At 47.6% G+C, this 16,653-nt stretch overlaps 1 protein-coding gene across 9 annotated transcripts in view; it reads left to right on the top strand.

The window, feature by feature from the left end:
• Positions 1-2,255, top strand: part of COLQ (collagen like tail subunit of asymmetric acetylcholinesterase) — a 66,508-nt gene extending 64,253 nt beyond the window's left edge. For all 9 annotated transcript variants that reach the window (XM_070797116.1, XM_070797111.1, XM_070797121.1 and 6 more), the window contains exon 17: positions 851-2,255. In XM_070797116.1, coding sequence (XP_070653217.1) covers positions 851-920 — 70 coding nt within the window. In that variant the 3' untranslated portion in view covers positions 921-2,255. The remainder of the gene's footprint in view (positions 1-850) is intronic.
• The last annotated feature ends 14,398 nt before the right edge of the window (positions 2,256-16,653 follow it).

Below are 16,653 nucleotides of genomic sequence, written 5' to 3'. Positions count from 1 at the left end.
AGGGCTGGGGAACAGGCCCCAGGCCCGCCCCTATCCTCCAAGGAGGAGGGTCTCCTGATGCCCACCCCCAAATGCACAGCAACAAATCCAACTGGGGGGAAGAGCTCAGACTTGTTGTCACCCCTATTTCAAGCACCGCAGGCTGGGCCAAGACCCCGCCGCCTCTGTGTGTGTCTGCGTGCACCACCCTTCTCTGAAGTAGGGAGGCTCCTGCCAGGCCCCGCCAGAGAGTTGGCGAAGGGTCTGAGCTGGCTGATGGCCTATGGAGACCACTGGGCGTGGGTAATCAGACCTGGGGTGCAGAGTGGCATGGAGCCCAGGACTTACCCTGGCTCCCTGCTGTTACTCTCTTAATCCCAAGAAGCCTCGGGGCATGCTTGCGAAAATAGGCGTGAGGTAAGACAGAATCTCAGAATTAGCACTGGGCCTTGTGTAGGTGTAGGCCATGCTCTGCAACTTGGTAGCTGTAGTCTTTAAATAGCTACACAGGTAAGCTGTTTAGATAAAGTTAAGAATCCAGTTCTTCAGGCCCACTTTGTTTCAAGATCTCTGGCCAGTGGCTGCCAAAATAGACAGCTGAGAAATAGTACAGAGCGGTCTAAGGGTGGCGCTGGAGGAGGAGGTGGCGGTTGTCTCCGAGAGGCTGCGTCCAGGGCAAGGCTACCCACCAAGCCCGTGCCCCCAGACCTCTCTGCTGTGCTCAAGGGAGAAAGCCCCGGAGGCCTGGACCCGGCTGCCCCAGGCCCTTAGGCAGCTGGCAGGGGGAGCAGCCGTGTGCCGAGGTTGCAGCAGAGTCCCAGGACGTGGCTGCATCCCGGGCTCCTGCCCACTGCCCCGTGTCCTCCCCCAGGTCGTACGGAGACCTGCGATGCACCCCGTACTGCTTCATCGACTCCACGCCCTGCCGCTACTTCACCTGAGGACCCCCGGGAGGAGGCGGCGGCCCGCAGCGCCGCCAGCAGCTTTTCCGCCCTCGGCAGACTGACTGACCTCGCCCCGATCTGGTCCAGTGTCCACCGCCTCCGTGCCACAGAAACAAGGACAAACTCTCGCTGCTAAGACAAGCTTGTAACGCAGGCCGACGGGAGGAACCGAGGACCCCTGCGCCCTGTCTTCACCCGCAAGCCCCGGGCCTCCACCCCGCACCCAGCGCGACCTTGCGGCGGGGACGAATATACATGTCGGCAGGGCGCTTTGCCTTCCCCACGTCGCAGACTCGGCTCCGCACTGTTAGGCACACACAGACTGTTTGCTCCCATCCGCGGGGGGCGTCCGGGGGGGCAGCCTCTCCGCCCCTCTGATCTCTGGAAACGCGGGCATCTCCCCGGCCGCTGGCGGGGGGCTCCCCGGGCCTGGGAACCACCGGGTAGGGAGAGGGGTTCTCTGGAGGTGGGCCCAGATCTTGGCCCGCCGAGAGATCCCCGCCCCCCGAGCTGGCCACGGCCTCAAGCGGAGGCGGTTCCCCAGGCAAGCGACCCAAATGTGAATAAGTACTGGGGCGGCGGCCCACCCCGCGCTCTGCAGCCGCGCGGACAAGCGCAGAGCATCGGCATTTTCCTCTAAGTTTCCCGAAGGGGCCGCTGTCAGAGCTTCCAGCCCGGGCGCCGTCCTGACCTCCCCTGGCTCTGCGCGAGCAGCCTCCGTCCTGTGAACGTGCCAGTGTCCATCTCTCCGTCAGGACGTGCGCCAGCAGCTGTGCTGTCGGGCTTTCCCGTCCGGGCCGCGCCACCGATTGCGAGCTGTGGGCCGCGCCGGCGTCTGTCCTGGGCGCCGCTCTGGGAGCCCTGGGACCTCCCTCCTGGTCTGCGTGGCGCGTGGCTTTGTCCTCGTGTGCGCGTGCCTGAGCCCCGTTTCTACAGGATCGCTAGTCCCGCGCGTCCCTGAGCTGCCTTCCACCGTCGTATCCTCTGAGTGGGGCTTAGCTGTTGTTGGGAGACACGTCTTCCCCACTGCAAACCTCATGGACCTATTTGCTCCCAGATGGACGACCCCTCCCGCCCGTGTGTACAGACTGTTCAGCGTGCCAGCGTCCTAGGCTCTTGGCAGTTGTGCTGCTGGCCTGTCGTGGGCGGGGTGGGCCCCGGGGTGGTGTCCCCAGAGGTGGACGCGTTGGGCAGTCTGGGTCCTTCCGCCTCTATTGCAAGTCCTGGGCTGATTGATATTCCACGGCCCACATCTGTCCCATGTGAAGCCACCGCCTTCATCCCGGCATCTCCGGATGGGAAATCAAGAAATAAAAGGCCCTGTACTTCCCAGCTGTGTCTGTCTCTTCCCTGGGGGTTTGGGCTGCTGTCCTCCTAGGACTCCTGGATGGGATGAGGGCTCTGAAATCAAGTCTGTTTCCCAGACTCCACAGAGGGTTCTAGAATGGGAAGGAGTCCTGCTCCCCCAGGAGGAAACTCATGTCCCAGGGCACCAAGCCCAAACGAGCCCAGTTTGCTCAGCCAGCCCTGCCACAACCTTGTTCTACCATCCCCTGTAGGAAAGAAAGCAGGTCCAATACTGCCCTCGGAGCTGGCCAGGAGGGGCCACGTCCTGGGTCCCAGTCCTTGGGGGGCACTGTTCTGACTTTCCTCTGGCTGTGAGCCTCCCCACAAGGCTGCAGGTACCAGGACACCCTGCTCCCACCTGAGTGGTCCTGAGCTTGTTTGCAGGGCCGCGTGGCCCTCTCTGCACGCCTGTCCTCCTGAGTGTGGCTCTCACACACCTGTCAGCATGAGGGGCGTGGTGGCCGGGTTCAGGCTGTCTGCAGGGGTCATCGATGGAGCTTGGACACACAGGCGAGGTCTCCACGTGGGCACGCATCCTGGTGTGAGGCGGGCTGGGGCGGGGCTGGGGACTGCTCTCCTTGTGGGGCCATGGGAGACTGTGAGGAATCTAAAAGTTCTAGGTCTTTATGAAGTTGTATTGTCGGGTAAGCAGAACCTACTTAATGCATAAGTTTGTCAGTCTGATCCCCATTCAACTCCTGTTGTGTGGGAGTCCCCATCTACGCTCCAGTCCCGGGACCCCACAGTATGAGAGGGGAGCCTGCCTCCAGCTCTGATATTTCTAGGGAGAGTTCTGAAAAGCTCAGGAGAGGACTCAAGGTCACAGGTGTTAAGACCATCCGTAGAGTCGTTCTACCCCTTCAGCGTTCTGAAATGGGAAGATGAGAGCTCGGGGAAGGTGGGCCCTGGGCCCCCATGAATGCCAGCTCCACGGTGTTAGCTTCCCCAAGGGTGGGGACCCCCGGCCATCACAGGAACACCTCCCGGGGTCGTCTGCTGGTCATGCAATGAGCTGAGCTAGGCCAGAGGGGCCGGGAGGGTGCTGAGCTGCGAGACCCCCGTGCCTGATTCACGCCTGGTCCATCACTTCCCACAGCCTCAGTTTCCTCCCCCGCGAGACACGAGACAGAGGCTGACTTTCCCTCCACCTCCAACTGCTGATTTCTGCTGGTGGATGCTGCCCTCGGGCTGTGCTGGGCCAGTCCTTAGGTGATAGATTTCCTCAGCTGTCAGGTGGAGTGGCTGAGAATGGCAGGGCCCTCAGAATACAATCAACAAAGGAGGCTGTGTCAGTCCAGATGCTTTTGCTGGCAAGTAGCAGAAAATCCAACTTTGATTTAAACTGTAGGGTAGAATTTATTGGCTCGGATCACCGATGCAAGTTCTAGGAGTGGATTGGAGGTCAGGCAAGGTTCAATCAAGGCTCCTGCTCCATCTCTTTGCTTGATCTATCCTCTCAGCTCTTTGCACCTCTCCTGTTCATTTGAGCCTTAGGGTGGCCACAAGCTGACTGCTCCAGCTTCAGGCTGACATCTGCACCTTGCAATGTCCACAGGATAACAGAACATCTATTCCAGTGGCTCTCAAAGATTTTGATTTTTTTTTCCCCAGGAGTCCCCAGAAAATCTTGTCTTGAGTCTTGTTGACCTGAGTCTTATTGACACACCCATTCTTGAACCAGTTCCTATTATCAGAAAAAAAGCTGCCTGCTGATCAGATCATAGTTGGGTTCCTGAATGCAGGATGGCACAAGTTTTAAGATTACCCTTAGCCCACACCCTGGGAATTCTCCAGAAGCACACAGGCTGTGGGGGGAGGGGGTGGCTGCTGGACTGGGTGTCAGGAGCAGGAATGGAGCCACTGGGGGCTGAGTGCACAGGTCTATTACAGGACCTGTCTCTCCGGTTTTGCTTTTCCTTTCGGCAGGAATGGGTGCTGAGCCACTTGGGGTGAACCCTTGGTGGCACTCCCCTCCAGAAGGCTCCAGGTTGGTTCTTTTTTTTTTTTAATATACATTTATTTATTTTAATTGGAGGTTAATTACTTAAAGCTCAACATTCAGAAAACGAAAATCATGGCATCCGGTCCCATCACTTCATGGGAAATAGATAGGGAAACAGTGGAAACAGTGTCAGACTTTATTTTGGGGGGCTCCAAAATCACTGCAGATGGTGATTGCAGCCATGAAATTAAAAGACGCTTACTCCTTAGAAGGAAAGTTATGACCAACCTAGACAGCATATTAAAAAGCAGAGACATTACTTTGCCAACAAAGGTCCGTCTAGTCAAGGCCATGGTTTTCCAATGGTCATGTATGGATGTGAGAGTTGGACTGTGAAGAAAGCTGAGTGCCGAAGAATTGATGCTTTTGAACTGTGGTGTTGGAGAAGACTCTTGAGAGTCCCTTGGACTGCAAGGAGATTCAACCAGTCCATTCTAAAGGAGATCAGCCCTGTGTTCTTTGGAAGGAATAATGCTAAAGCTGAAACTCCAGTACTTTGGCCACCTCATGCGAAGAGTTGACTCATTGGAAAAGACTCTGATGCTGGGAGGGATTGGGGGTAGGAGAAGAAGGCGATGACAGAGGATGAGATGGCTGGATGGCATCACCGACTCGATGGATGTGCGTTTGAGTGAACTCCAGGAGTTGGTGATGGACAGGGAGGCCCGGCAATTCATGGGGTCACAAAGAGTCAGTCACAACTGAGCAACTGAACTGAACTGAACTGAACTAATAACTTTACAATATTGTATTGGTTTTGCCATACATCAACATGAATCCGCCACAGGTATACACGTGTTTCCCATTCTGAATCCCTCTCCCACATCCCTCCCCATACCATCCCTCTGGGTCATCCCAGTGCACCAGCCCCAAGCATCCAGTATCATGCTTCGAACCTGGACTGGCGATTCGTTTCATATATGATATTATACAAGTTTCAATGCCATTCTCCCAAATCATCCCACCCTCTCCCTCTCCCACAGAGTCCAAAAGACTGTTCTATACATCAGTGTCTCTTTTGCTGTCTTGCATACAGGGTTATCATTACCATGTTTCTAAATTCCATATATATGCGTTAGTATACTGTATTAGTGTTTTTCTTTCTGGCTTACTTCACTCTGTATAATAGGCTCCGGTTTCATCCACCTCATTAGAACTGATTCAAATGTATTCTTTTTAATGGCTCCGTAATACTCCATTGTGTATATGTACCACAGCTTTCTTATCCATTCATCTGCTGATGGACTTCTAGGTTGCTTCCATATCCTGGCTATTATAAACAGTGCTGTGATGAACATTGGGGTACACGTGTCTCTTTCAATTCTGGTTTCCTCAGTGTGTATGCCCAGCAGTGGGATTGCTGGGTCATAAGGCAGTTCTATTTCCAGTTTTTTAAGGAATCTCCACACTGTTCTCCATAGTGGCTGTACTAGTTTGCATTCCCACCAACAGTGTAAGAGGGTTCCCTTTTCTCCACACCCTCTCCAGCATTTATTGCTTGTAGACTTTTGGATCGCAGCCATTCTGACTGGTGTGAAATGATACCTCATTGTGGTTTTGATTTGCATTTCTCTGATAATGAGTGATGCTGAGCATCTTTTCATGTGTTTGTTAGCCATCTGTATGTCTTCTTTGGAGAAATGTCTATTTAGTTCTTTGGCCCATTTTTTGATTGGGTTGTTTATTTTTCTGGAATTGAGCTGCAGGAGTTGTTTGTATATTTTTGAGATTAGTTGTTTGTCAGTTGCTTCATTTGCTATTATTTTCTCCCATTCTGAAGGCTGTCTTTTCACCTTGCTTATAGTTTCCTTTGTGGTGCAGAAGCTTTTAAGTTTAATTAGGTCCCATTTGTTTATTTTTGCTTTTATTTCCAATATTCTGGGAGGTGGGTCATAGAGGATCCTGCTGTGATGTATGTCGTAGTGTTTTGCCCATGTTCTCCTCTAGGAGTTTTATAGTTTCTGGTCTTACATTTAGATCTTTAATCCATTTTGAGTTTATTTTTGTGTATGGTGTTAGAAAGTGTTCTAGTTTCATTCTTTTACAAGTGGTTGACCAGTTTTCCCAGCACCACTTTTTAAAGAGATTGTCTTTTCTCCATTGTATATTCTTGCCTCCTTTGTCAAAGATAAGGTGTCCATAGGTGCATGGATTTATCTCTGGGCTTTCTATTTTGTTCCATTGATCTATATTTCTGTCTTTGTGCCAGTACCATACTGTCTTGAAGACTGTGGCTTTGTAGTAGAGCCTGAAATCAGGCAGGTTTATTCCTCCAGTTCCATTCTTCTTTCTCAAGATTGCTTTGGCTATTCAAGGTTTTTTGTATTTCCATACAAATTGTGAAATTATTTGTTCTAGCTCTGTGAAAAATACCGTTGGTAGCTTGATAGGGATTGCATTGAATCTATAGATTGCTTTGGGTAGTATACTCATTTTCACTACATTGATTCTTCCTATCCATGAACATGGTATATTTCTCCATCTATTAGTGTTCTCTTTGATTTCTTTCACCAGTGTTTTATAGTTTTCTATATATAGGTCTTTAGTTTCTTTAGGTAGATATATTCCTAAGTATTTTATTCTTTTCATTGCAATGGTGAATGGAATTGTTTCCTTAATTTCTCTTTCTATTTTCTCATTATTAGTGTATAGGAATGCAAGGGATTTCTGTGTGTTGATTTTATATCCTGCAACTTTATTATATTCATTGATTAGCTCTAGTAATTTTCTGGTGGAGTCTTTAGGGTTTTCTTTGTAGAGGATCATGTCATCTGCAAACAGTGAGAGTTTTACTTCTTCTTTTCCAATTTGGATTCCTTTTATTTCTTTTTCTGCTCTGATTGCTGTGGCCAAAACTTCCAAAACTATGTTGAATAGTAATGGTGAAAGTGGGCCCCCTTGTCTTGTTCCTGACTTTAGGGGAAATGCTTTCAATTTTTTCACCATTGAGGATAATGTTTGCTATGGGTTTGTCATATATAGCTTTTATTATGTTGAGGTATGTTCCTTCTATTCCTGCTTTCTGGAGAGTTTTTATCATAAATGGATGTTGAATTTTGTCAAAGGCTTTCTCTGCACCTATTGAGATAATCATATGGCTTTTATTTTTCAATTTGTTAATGTGGTGTATTACATTGATTGATTTGCAGATATTGAAGAATTCTTGCACCCCTGGGATAAAGCCCACTTGGTCATGGTGTATGATCTTTTTAATGTGTTGTTGGATTCTGATTGCTAGAATTTTTTAAAGGATTTTTGCATCTGTGTTCATCAGTGATATTGGCCTGTAGTTTTCTTTTTTTGTGGCATCTTTGTCAGGTTTTGGTATTAGGGTGATGGTGGCCTCATAGAATGAGTTTGGAAGTTTACCTTCCTCTGCAGTTTTCTGGAAGAGTTTGAGTAGAATAGGTGTTAGCTCTTCTCTAAATTTTTGGTAGAATTCAGCTGTGAAGCTGTCTGGACCTGGGCTTTTGTTTGCTGGAAGATTTCTGATTATAGTTTCAATTTCCGTGCTTGTGATGGATCTGTTAAGATTTTCTATTTCTTCCTGGTTCAGTTTTGGAAAGTTGTACTTTTCTAAGAATTTGTCCATTTCTTCCACGTTGTCCATTTTATTGGCATATAATTGCTGATAGTAGTCTCTTATGATCCTTTGTATTTCTGTGTTGTCTGTTGTGATCTCTCCATTTTCATTTCTAATTTTATTGATTTGATTTTTCTCCCTTTGTTTCTTGATGAGTATAGCTAATGGTTTGTCAATTTTATTTACCCTTTCAAAGAACCAGCTTTTGGCTTTGTTGATTTTTGCTATGGTCTCTTTTGTTTCTTTTGCATTTATTTCTGCCCTAATTTTTAAGGTTTCTTTCCTTCTACTAACTCTGGGGTTCTTCATTTCTTCCTTTTCTAGTTGCTTTAGGTGTAGAGTTAGGTTATTTATTTGACTTTTTTCTTGTTTCTTGAGGTATGCCTGTATTGCTATGAACTTTCCCCTTAGCACTGCTTTTACAGTGTCCAACAGGTTTTGGGTTGTTGTGTTTTCATTTTCGTTTCTATGCATATTTTGATTTCTTTTTTTATTTCTTCTGTGATTTGTTGGTTATTCAGCAGCATGTTGTTCAGCCTCCATATACTGGAATTTTTAATAGTTTTTCTCCTGTAATTGAGATCTAATCTTACTGCATTGTGGTCAGAAAAGATGCTTGGAATGATTTCAATTTTTTTGAATTTACCAAGGCTAGATTTATGGCCCAGGATGTGAGCTATCCTGGAGAAGGTTCCATGTGCACTTGAGAAAAAGGTGAAATTCATTGTTTTGGGGTGAAATGTCCTATAGATATCAATTAGGTCTAACTGGTCTATTGTATCGTTTAAAGTTTGTGTTTTCTTGTTAATTTTCTGTTTAGTTGATCTATCCATAGGTGTGAGTGGGGTATTAAAGCCTCCCACTATTATTGTGTTATTGTTAATTTCCCCTTTCATACTTGTTAGCATTTGTCTTACATATTGTGGTGCTCCTATGTTGGGTGCATATATATTTATAATTGTTATATCTTCTTCTTGGATTGATCCTTTGATCATTATGTAGTGTCCTTCTTTGTCTCTTTTCACAGCCTTCGTTTTAAAGTCTATTTTATCTGATATGAGTATTGCTACTCCTGCTTTCTTTTGGTCTCTATTTGCATGGAAAATCTTTTTTCAGCCCTTCACTTTCAGTCTGTATGTGTCCCCTGTTTTGAGGTGGGTCTCTTGTAGACAACATATATAGGGGTCTTGTTTTTGTATCCATTCAGCCAGTCTTTGTCTTTTGGTTGGGGCATTCAACCCATTTACGTTTAAGGTAATTATTGATAAGTATGATCCCATTGCCATTTGCTTTATTGTTTTGCGTTGGAGTTTATACACCCTTTTTGTGTTTCCTGTCTAAAGAATATCCTTTAGCATTTGTTGGAGAGCTGGTTTGGTGGTGCTGAATTCTCTCAGCTTTTGCTTGTCTGTAAAGCTTTTGATTTCTCCTTCATATTTGAATGAGATCCTTGCTGGGTACAGTAATCTGGGCTGTAGGTTATTTTCTTTCATCATTTTAAGTATGTCTTGCCATTCCCTCCTAGCTTAAAGAGTTTCTATTGAAAGATCATCTGTTATCCTCATGGGAATCCCCTTGTGTGTTATTTGTTGTTTTTCCCTTGATGCTTTTAATATTTGTTCTTTGTGTTTGACCTTTGTTAATTTGATTAATATGTGTCTTGGGGTGTTTCGCCTTGGGTTTATCCTGTTTGGGACTCTCTGGGTTTCTTGGACTTGAGTGATTATTTCCTTCCCCATTTTAGGGACGTTTTCAATGATTATCTCCTCAAGTATTTTCTCATGGTCTTTCTTTTTGTCTTCTTTCTTCTGGGACTCCTATGATTCGAATGTTGGGGCATTTAACACTGTCCTGGAGGTCTCTGAGATTGTCCTCATTTCTTTTAATTCGTTTTTCTTTTTTCCTCTCTGATTCATTTATTTCTACCATTCTATCTTCTAATTCACTAATCCTATCTTCTGCCTCTGTTAATCTACTATTTGTTGCCTCCAGAGTGTTTTTGATCTCATTTAGTGCATTATTCATTATATATTGACTCTTTTTTATTTCTTCTAGGTCCTTGTTAAACCTTTCTTGCATCTTCTCGATCCTTGTCTCCAGACTATTTATCTGTGATTCCATTTTGATTTCAAGATTTTGGATCATTTTCACTATCATTATTCGGAATTCTTTATCAGGTAGATTCCCTATCTCTCCCTCTTTTGTTTGGTTTGGTGGGCATTTATCCTGTTCCTTTACCTGCTGGGTATTCCTCTGTCTCTTCATCTTGTTTATATTGATGTGTTTGGGGTGTCCTTTCTGTATTCTGGCAGTCTGTGGAGTTCTCTTTACTGTGGAGTTTCCTCGCTGTGGGTGGGGTTGTACAGGTGGCTTGTCAAGGTTTCTTGGTTAGGGAAGCTTGTGTCGGTGTTCTGGTAGGTGGAGCTGGATTTCTTTGGGCAACTTTGGGCAGCCTGTATATTGGAGCTCAGGCCTGTGTTCCTTTGTTTCTGGAGAATTTGCTTGGTATGTCTTGCTCTGGAACTTGTTGGCCCTTGTGTGGTGCTTGGTTTCAGTGTAGGTATGGAGGCGTTTGATGAGCTCCTGTCAATTAATGTTCCCTGGAGTCAGGAGTTCTCTCGTGTTCTCAGGGTTTGGAGTTAAGCCTCCTGCTTCTGCTTTTCAGTCTTATTTTTACAGTAGTCTCAAGACTTCTCCTTCTATACAGCACCATTGGTAAATCATCTAGGTTAAAGATGAAAAGTTTCTCCACAGTGAGTGACACCCAGAGAGGTTCACAGAGTTACATGGAGAAGAGAAGAGGGAGGAGGGAGTTAGAGGTGACCTGAATGAGATGAGGTGAAATCAATAGAGGAGAGAACAGGCTAGCCAGTAATCACTTCCTTATGTGTGCTCCACAACTGGACTGCTCAGAGATGTTCATGGAGTTATACAGAGAAGAGAAGAGGGAGGAAGGAGACAGAGGTGGCCAAGAGGACAAAAGGGGGGAACCAAAAGGAGAGAGACAGATCCAGCCAGTAATCAGTTCCCTAAGTGTTCTCCACCGTCTGGAACACACAGAAATTCACAGATTTGGGTAGAGAAGAGAGGGGGTAGGGAGGAGACACAGGTGACCTGGTGGAAAAAAAGGAGAGTCCAAAGGGGGAGAGAGCAGTCAAGCCAGTAATCTCGCTCCCAAGTAAAAATGGGTACTGAAGATTGGGTTCTTAAAGGTACAAAATTGATAACAAATACCAAAACGCAAAGATTAAAATTCTAGAGTAGAGTTTGGAATTTCAAAAATACACTATTAAAGAAAAGAAGAAAAAAGAGAAGAATAAAAAAGTCACAAAAATTATATAAAAAAAATATATAAAGTTTGCTTTTTAAAAATAGGGTCTTTTTTTTTTTTTGCAAAGTAATAGTAGGTTATAAAAGTGGAAATTAAAGGAGTAATAGAGGACTTAAAAATTTTTTTTTAATGAAAAAAAAAAAAAAGAATGATCATAAAAATGGTAAAAAATATATCTAGGACTTTCTCTGGTGGTGTTGTGGGCAGTGTGGGGTCAGTTCATTTTCGGATCGTTCCTTGGTCCGGCTTATATTTCTCAAGATCTATAGACCCCTCCCTATGTAGTTGGTACTGACTACAGGGTTTTAATCTATTGCACCTGTCACTTCCAAGAAGGTTCCCTCTGTTTTAGCTTCTTCTGTTTGCTGGTCTCTTCAGTGTCTGATTTCTGCCCTGACACAAGGGGGCGGTGGTGGACACTTTTTTAGGCTCACTTGTTCAGTCCCGCTGTGGGGAGGGAGGGACGCGGCAAACAAATAACACTGGCGTGTGCTCGCAGTGCCTCAACCACACTGGGCCTGCCCCCCCTCACGGAACATGTGCCCTCCCATCTGCCTGGAACTGTCCGAGGCCGGCCCTGGGCTGTACGTACCTCCCAGGTCTAAGCCGCTCAGGTTCAGGCACTCAGGTAGTCCTCAGAGGCGCAGACTCAGTTGGGCCAGCGTTTTGTGCCCTTCCCAGGTCCGAGCAGCTCAGGTGATGGGGTGTTTGGTGAGTGCGGTCACCGCGACTTATCGCCTCCCCCGTCCCTGACGCTCGGTTTTCTGGGTGTACAACCTGCGCACCTTCTCAGGCGAATGTTGACTGTCCAGAACCCCAGGAAGTCTTAGTTAGCAAAGAAGCCTTTTTACAGTTTTGTAGATAATGTCTCTCTGGGGCTGCGATTGCCCCCTTCTGGCTCTGGCTGCCTGTCACCAGAGGGGGATGGTCTGCTGCCAGCTATCTCTGTTCAGTCCTTTGTTCTGCACGCGGGCAAGGCAGTGTCTTAGGTTAGGGCTGGCTTTTTGTGTGGTAGCTATCCCACAGTCGGGTTTGCTAGCCCAAGTTAGTTCCCTCAGATTGCCCTTGGGGCATTCAGGCCAGATCCTTTCTCTAAGCAATGCAGCCCGCGCCTCCCTGCCCAACCCCCGCTTGCTAGTGGCGGGTGCAGGCGTCTGCACTGCTTCTCCACTAGGGGAGTTACTGTTGGGCTCGTAATCTGTGGGTTTTAATTATTTATTTATTTTTCCTCCCTGTTATGTTGCCCTCTGTGCTTCCAAGGCTTGCCACAGACTCGGCAGTGAGAGTGTTTCCCGGTGTTTGGAAACTTCTCTCTTTTTAAGACTCCCTTCCCGGGATGGAGCTCCATCCCTACCTCTTTTGTCTCTTTTTTTGTCTTTTATATTTTTTCCTACTGCCTTTTGAAGACAATGGGCTGCTTTTCTGGGTGCCTGATGTCCTCTGCCGGCATTCAGAAGTTGTTTTGTGGAATTTACTCAGAGTTTAAATGTTCTTTTGATGAATTTGTGGGGGAGAAAGTGGTCTCCCTGTCTTACTCCTCCGCCATCTTAGGACCGTCTCCCTCCGGGTTGGTTCTGATGGGTCTACTTGGAGAGGCTGGCTCTCTGAGGGTGACGCCGGTCACGAAAGATGTGGTGTAGCTTGTGAAAAAAACCAGAGGACTTAGAGGCACAAATCTGGATTTGAATCCTGGCTCTGTCACCAATTCACTCTTAACTATCCTACTTAATTTGCCTAATGTCTCTGAGTCTCTGCTTTCTCATCTGAGTCTCAATTCTCATCTGGGAATTGTTGTTTAGTTGCTAACTTGTGTTCAACTCTCTGTGACCCCATGGGACGGTAGCCCACCAGGCTCCTCTGTCTGTTGGATTTCCCAGCAAAAACACTGGTGCGGGCCAGTCCCCCCTCCAGGCAATCATCCTGACTCAGGTATTGAACCTGCATCTACTGAATTTTAGGCAGATTCTTTACCACTGAGTTACCTGGGAAGCCCACGTACCGGGAATAATCGTACCTTATTCAGCATTGTGCTGAATTTCAGAGATTGGTGGAAAACTATAAAGGTATGAAAAACTCGGGATGTTGTTCCCCAGAAGTTCTGCATCTAGGGTAGAAACTGAAACTGCTTCTCTGTTGAAGGGGTGCACACGGCTCAGGTCTTCCAGGTGAGAATGGAACATTCCTTTTTTTTTCATTTTATTTTAAAATTAATTTAGTATAATTGGAGAATAATTCCTTTACAACATGGTGATGGTTTTTGCCGTACGTCAGCATGAATCGGCCACAGGTATACATGTGTCCCTCCATCCTGAACCCCCCTCCCACCTCCCTTCCCACCCCATCCCTCTGGGTTGTTCCAGAGCACCGGCGTTGGGTGCCCTGCTTCATGCATCAAACTTGCCCCGGTCATCTATCTCACATACGGTAATGTACGTGTTTCAATACTATTCTCTCGAATCATCCCACCCTCGCCTTCTCCCACAGAGTCCAAAAGTCTGTTCTTTACATCTGTGTCTCCTTTGCTGCCTTGCATGTAGGATCATCAGTACCATCTTTCTAAATTCCATATATATGCATTAATAGACAGTATTGGTCTTTCTCTTTCTGCCTTACGTCACTGTATAATAAGCTTCCTGACTTACGACAGACTTACAGACTGCAAAGTTTTGACAGCCCATGATTTTAGTCTCAAAATTTCGCAGTGATTTCTGTGCGGGTGGCAGAAGTGACAAGGCGAGGCTGGGGATGTCACTGAAAAGAAGGCGTGATGATGACCCTTCAGAGCCACAGTGACTGGGGGACAGATTGCTTCCTGCTAACTCTATAGTTATCAATTGTTGGGCCTGCAGTCTGTGAACGGGGCACGGGGGCTGACTTGCACTCTCCCAGTCTGAACTGGCTTTTTACTCTTTCACCAGTAACGGGGAGCCCAAGCTCTGTTAAACTGATCCCCAAGGATCCACCCCTGGCTGGGATTCCCTAGGCCAGCCCAGGTGCTCCCATCATCACTAAGGAAGTGTGGGGATGGGGTCTGACCCCAGGCAAAGTTGTTTGAGTAACAAATTGGTAAGCAGTCTCTGCAGGAAACTTGGTAACGAGGACAGAAGAGCCAGGGCTTAGGAAGATGGCAGGATGAAATTCCTGCACATCTTGGGGCAGACACGCCTGTCATCCATTACCCTGAGAGCAGTGTGCAGGGCACACATGGGGCAAACTGCTTAACTCTCCACATTCCCTTACAATTAACGAGCCAACCCCAGTGACTGCTTTACTTGGGTTATCTACCCCAGACAGTATTAAAGTTTCAAGGAAACTCAGATCTCCCTTTTGTGTGATAAATGAGTGCACAGCTCGAGGACCCTGGCGACTCACCAAGGAGACTGTTACCCTGGAGCAGCCCAGTTACCACCACAGACGCAGAGGCTCCAGGGTGTGGGCTGGTCCCCCACGTGCATCTCCATTTGTAACCATCCTGGCTGGGGGGAGGGGAGCAGCAGGAGTGAAGGAGTGATGAGTTGGGCCTCCCTGGTGGCTCAGACAGCAAAGAATATGCCTGCAGTGTGCAAGACCTGGGTTCGATCCCTGGGTTGCGAAGATCCCCTGGAGGAGGAGGGCATGGCAACCCACTCCAGTATTCTTGCCTGGAGGATCCCATGGACAGAGGAGCCTGGCGGGCTACAGTCCACGGGGTTGCAAAGAGTCAGACAAGACTGAACAATTAAGCACACATACACACCCATCACTTCATCCAACACCAACCCCCCGAGGAACAGAGGGAAAGGATGCACACTGCCTCTATCAAAGGGGCTTTCTCTCTGAGGGCCCACCTGAACTCCTTTCAGCTCCAGGCAGCTGACTTTTAGACAAGCCTCTAAGAAACAACCTTATCAAACCAGCCAACTCCCCTGCCTCTTTTCCCCACCTGCCCCAGTCCCTTCACAGAAAGGGAAAAGAGCCCACATTACAGTTAAATTCTGCCCCCAGACAATTCAAGGGCAATGATGAATTTTGTTTTCGATGTTCCAACCTATAAACAGTACATACCACATTCCGCGGGTGCCCCACCCCTAGTCACCTTCATCCAACACCTAGATGGGAAGTTCCGGCAGTCATTGTGGTCACCGGTCATCACTGAGGCTCATCAAGGGAGTTATGTCCTGGGGCAGTGGTTCTCAAGATTTAGGGTTCATCAGAATGAGCTGAAGGGCTGGTCATTCTGACCCAGCAGGTCTGGGGTGTGAGAATTCGGGTCTCTAACAAGGTCACAGGGATGCTGATGCTGCTGGACGGGGGACCTAGGAGCCTGCTCTGGGTAGATGTCTCACCTAAGAACCACCACAGAAGTTCAGTTCAGTTCAGTTGCTCAGTTGTGTCTGACTCTTTGTGACCCCACGGACTGCAGCACACCAGGCCTCCCTGTCCATCACCAACTCCTAGAGTTTACTCAAACTCATGCCCATTGAGTCGGTGATGCCATCTAATCATCTCACCTGCTGTCATCCCATTCTTCTCCAGACCTCTATCTTTGCCAGCATCAGGGTCTTTTCAGATGAGTCAGCTCTTTGCATCAGGTGGTCAAAGTATTGGAGTTTCAGCTTCAGCATCAGTCTTTCCAATGAATATTCAGGACTGATCTCCTTTAGGATGGACTGGTTGGATCTCCTTGCAGTCCAAGGGACTCTCAAGAGTCTTCTCCAACACCACGGTTCAAAAGCATCAATTCTTCGGCACTCAGCTTTCTAGTCCAACTCTCACACCCCTACATGACTACTGGAAAATCCATAGCCTTGATGAGACGGACCTTTGTTGGTAATGTCTCTTCTTTTTAATATGCTGTCTGCTGCCAAGTTGCTTCAGTCATGTCTGACTCTGCACAACCCCATAGACGGCAGCCCACAGGCTCCTTTGTCCCTGGGATTCTCCAGGCAAGAGTGGGTTGCCATTTCCTTCTCCAATGCATGCATGCATGCTAAATTGCTTCAGTCGTGTCCGACTCTGTGCAACCCCATGGACAGCAGCCCACCAGGCTCCTTTGTCCACAGAATTCTCCAGGCAAGAGTACTGGAGTGGGTTGCCATTTCCTTCTCCATAATATGCTGTCTAGGTTGGTCATAACTTTCCTTCCAAGGAATAAGCATCTTTTCATTTCATGGCTGCAGTCACCATCTGCAGTGATTTTGGAGCCCAAAGCAGACAAGGCCACAAACGCAGGGGAGCCAGCTGGGGACCCTGAGTGGGTGGCTCTTTCATTCATTGAAGGGGGACAGGTCTGTGTCCCTTCCTCTTGAATCTCGGTGAGCCTTTGACAGCTCTGATAGAATGTGGTGGTGTGACTTCGGGGCCAGGTCATAAAAGGCCACACAGCTTCTCAGAACACGTGTCCTACAGGAAGCAGCCAACGTTAGGACGACACACTCCCTGAGCCGGCCTTGCTAGAGAGGCCAGGTGTGGCCCCAAACGAGCCTGC

This window comes from Bos indicus, chromosome 1 (genome assembly GCF_029378745.1).
Source record: "Bos indicus isolate NIAB-ARS_2022 breed Sahiwal x Tharparkar chromosome 1, NIAB-ARS_B.indTharparkar_mat_pri_1.0, whole genome shotgun sequence".
NCBI classification, from domain to species: domain Eukaryota; kingdom Metazoa; phylum Chordata; class Mammalia; order Artiodactyla; family Bovidae; genus Bos; species Bos indicus.
Note: the sequence above shows the minus strand (reverse complement) of the source record. Positions and strands in the feature narration are given on the sequence as shown.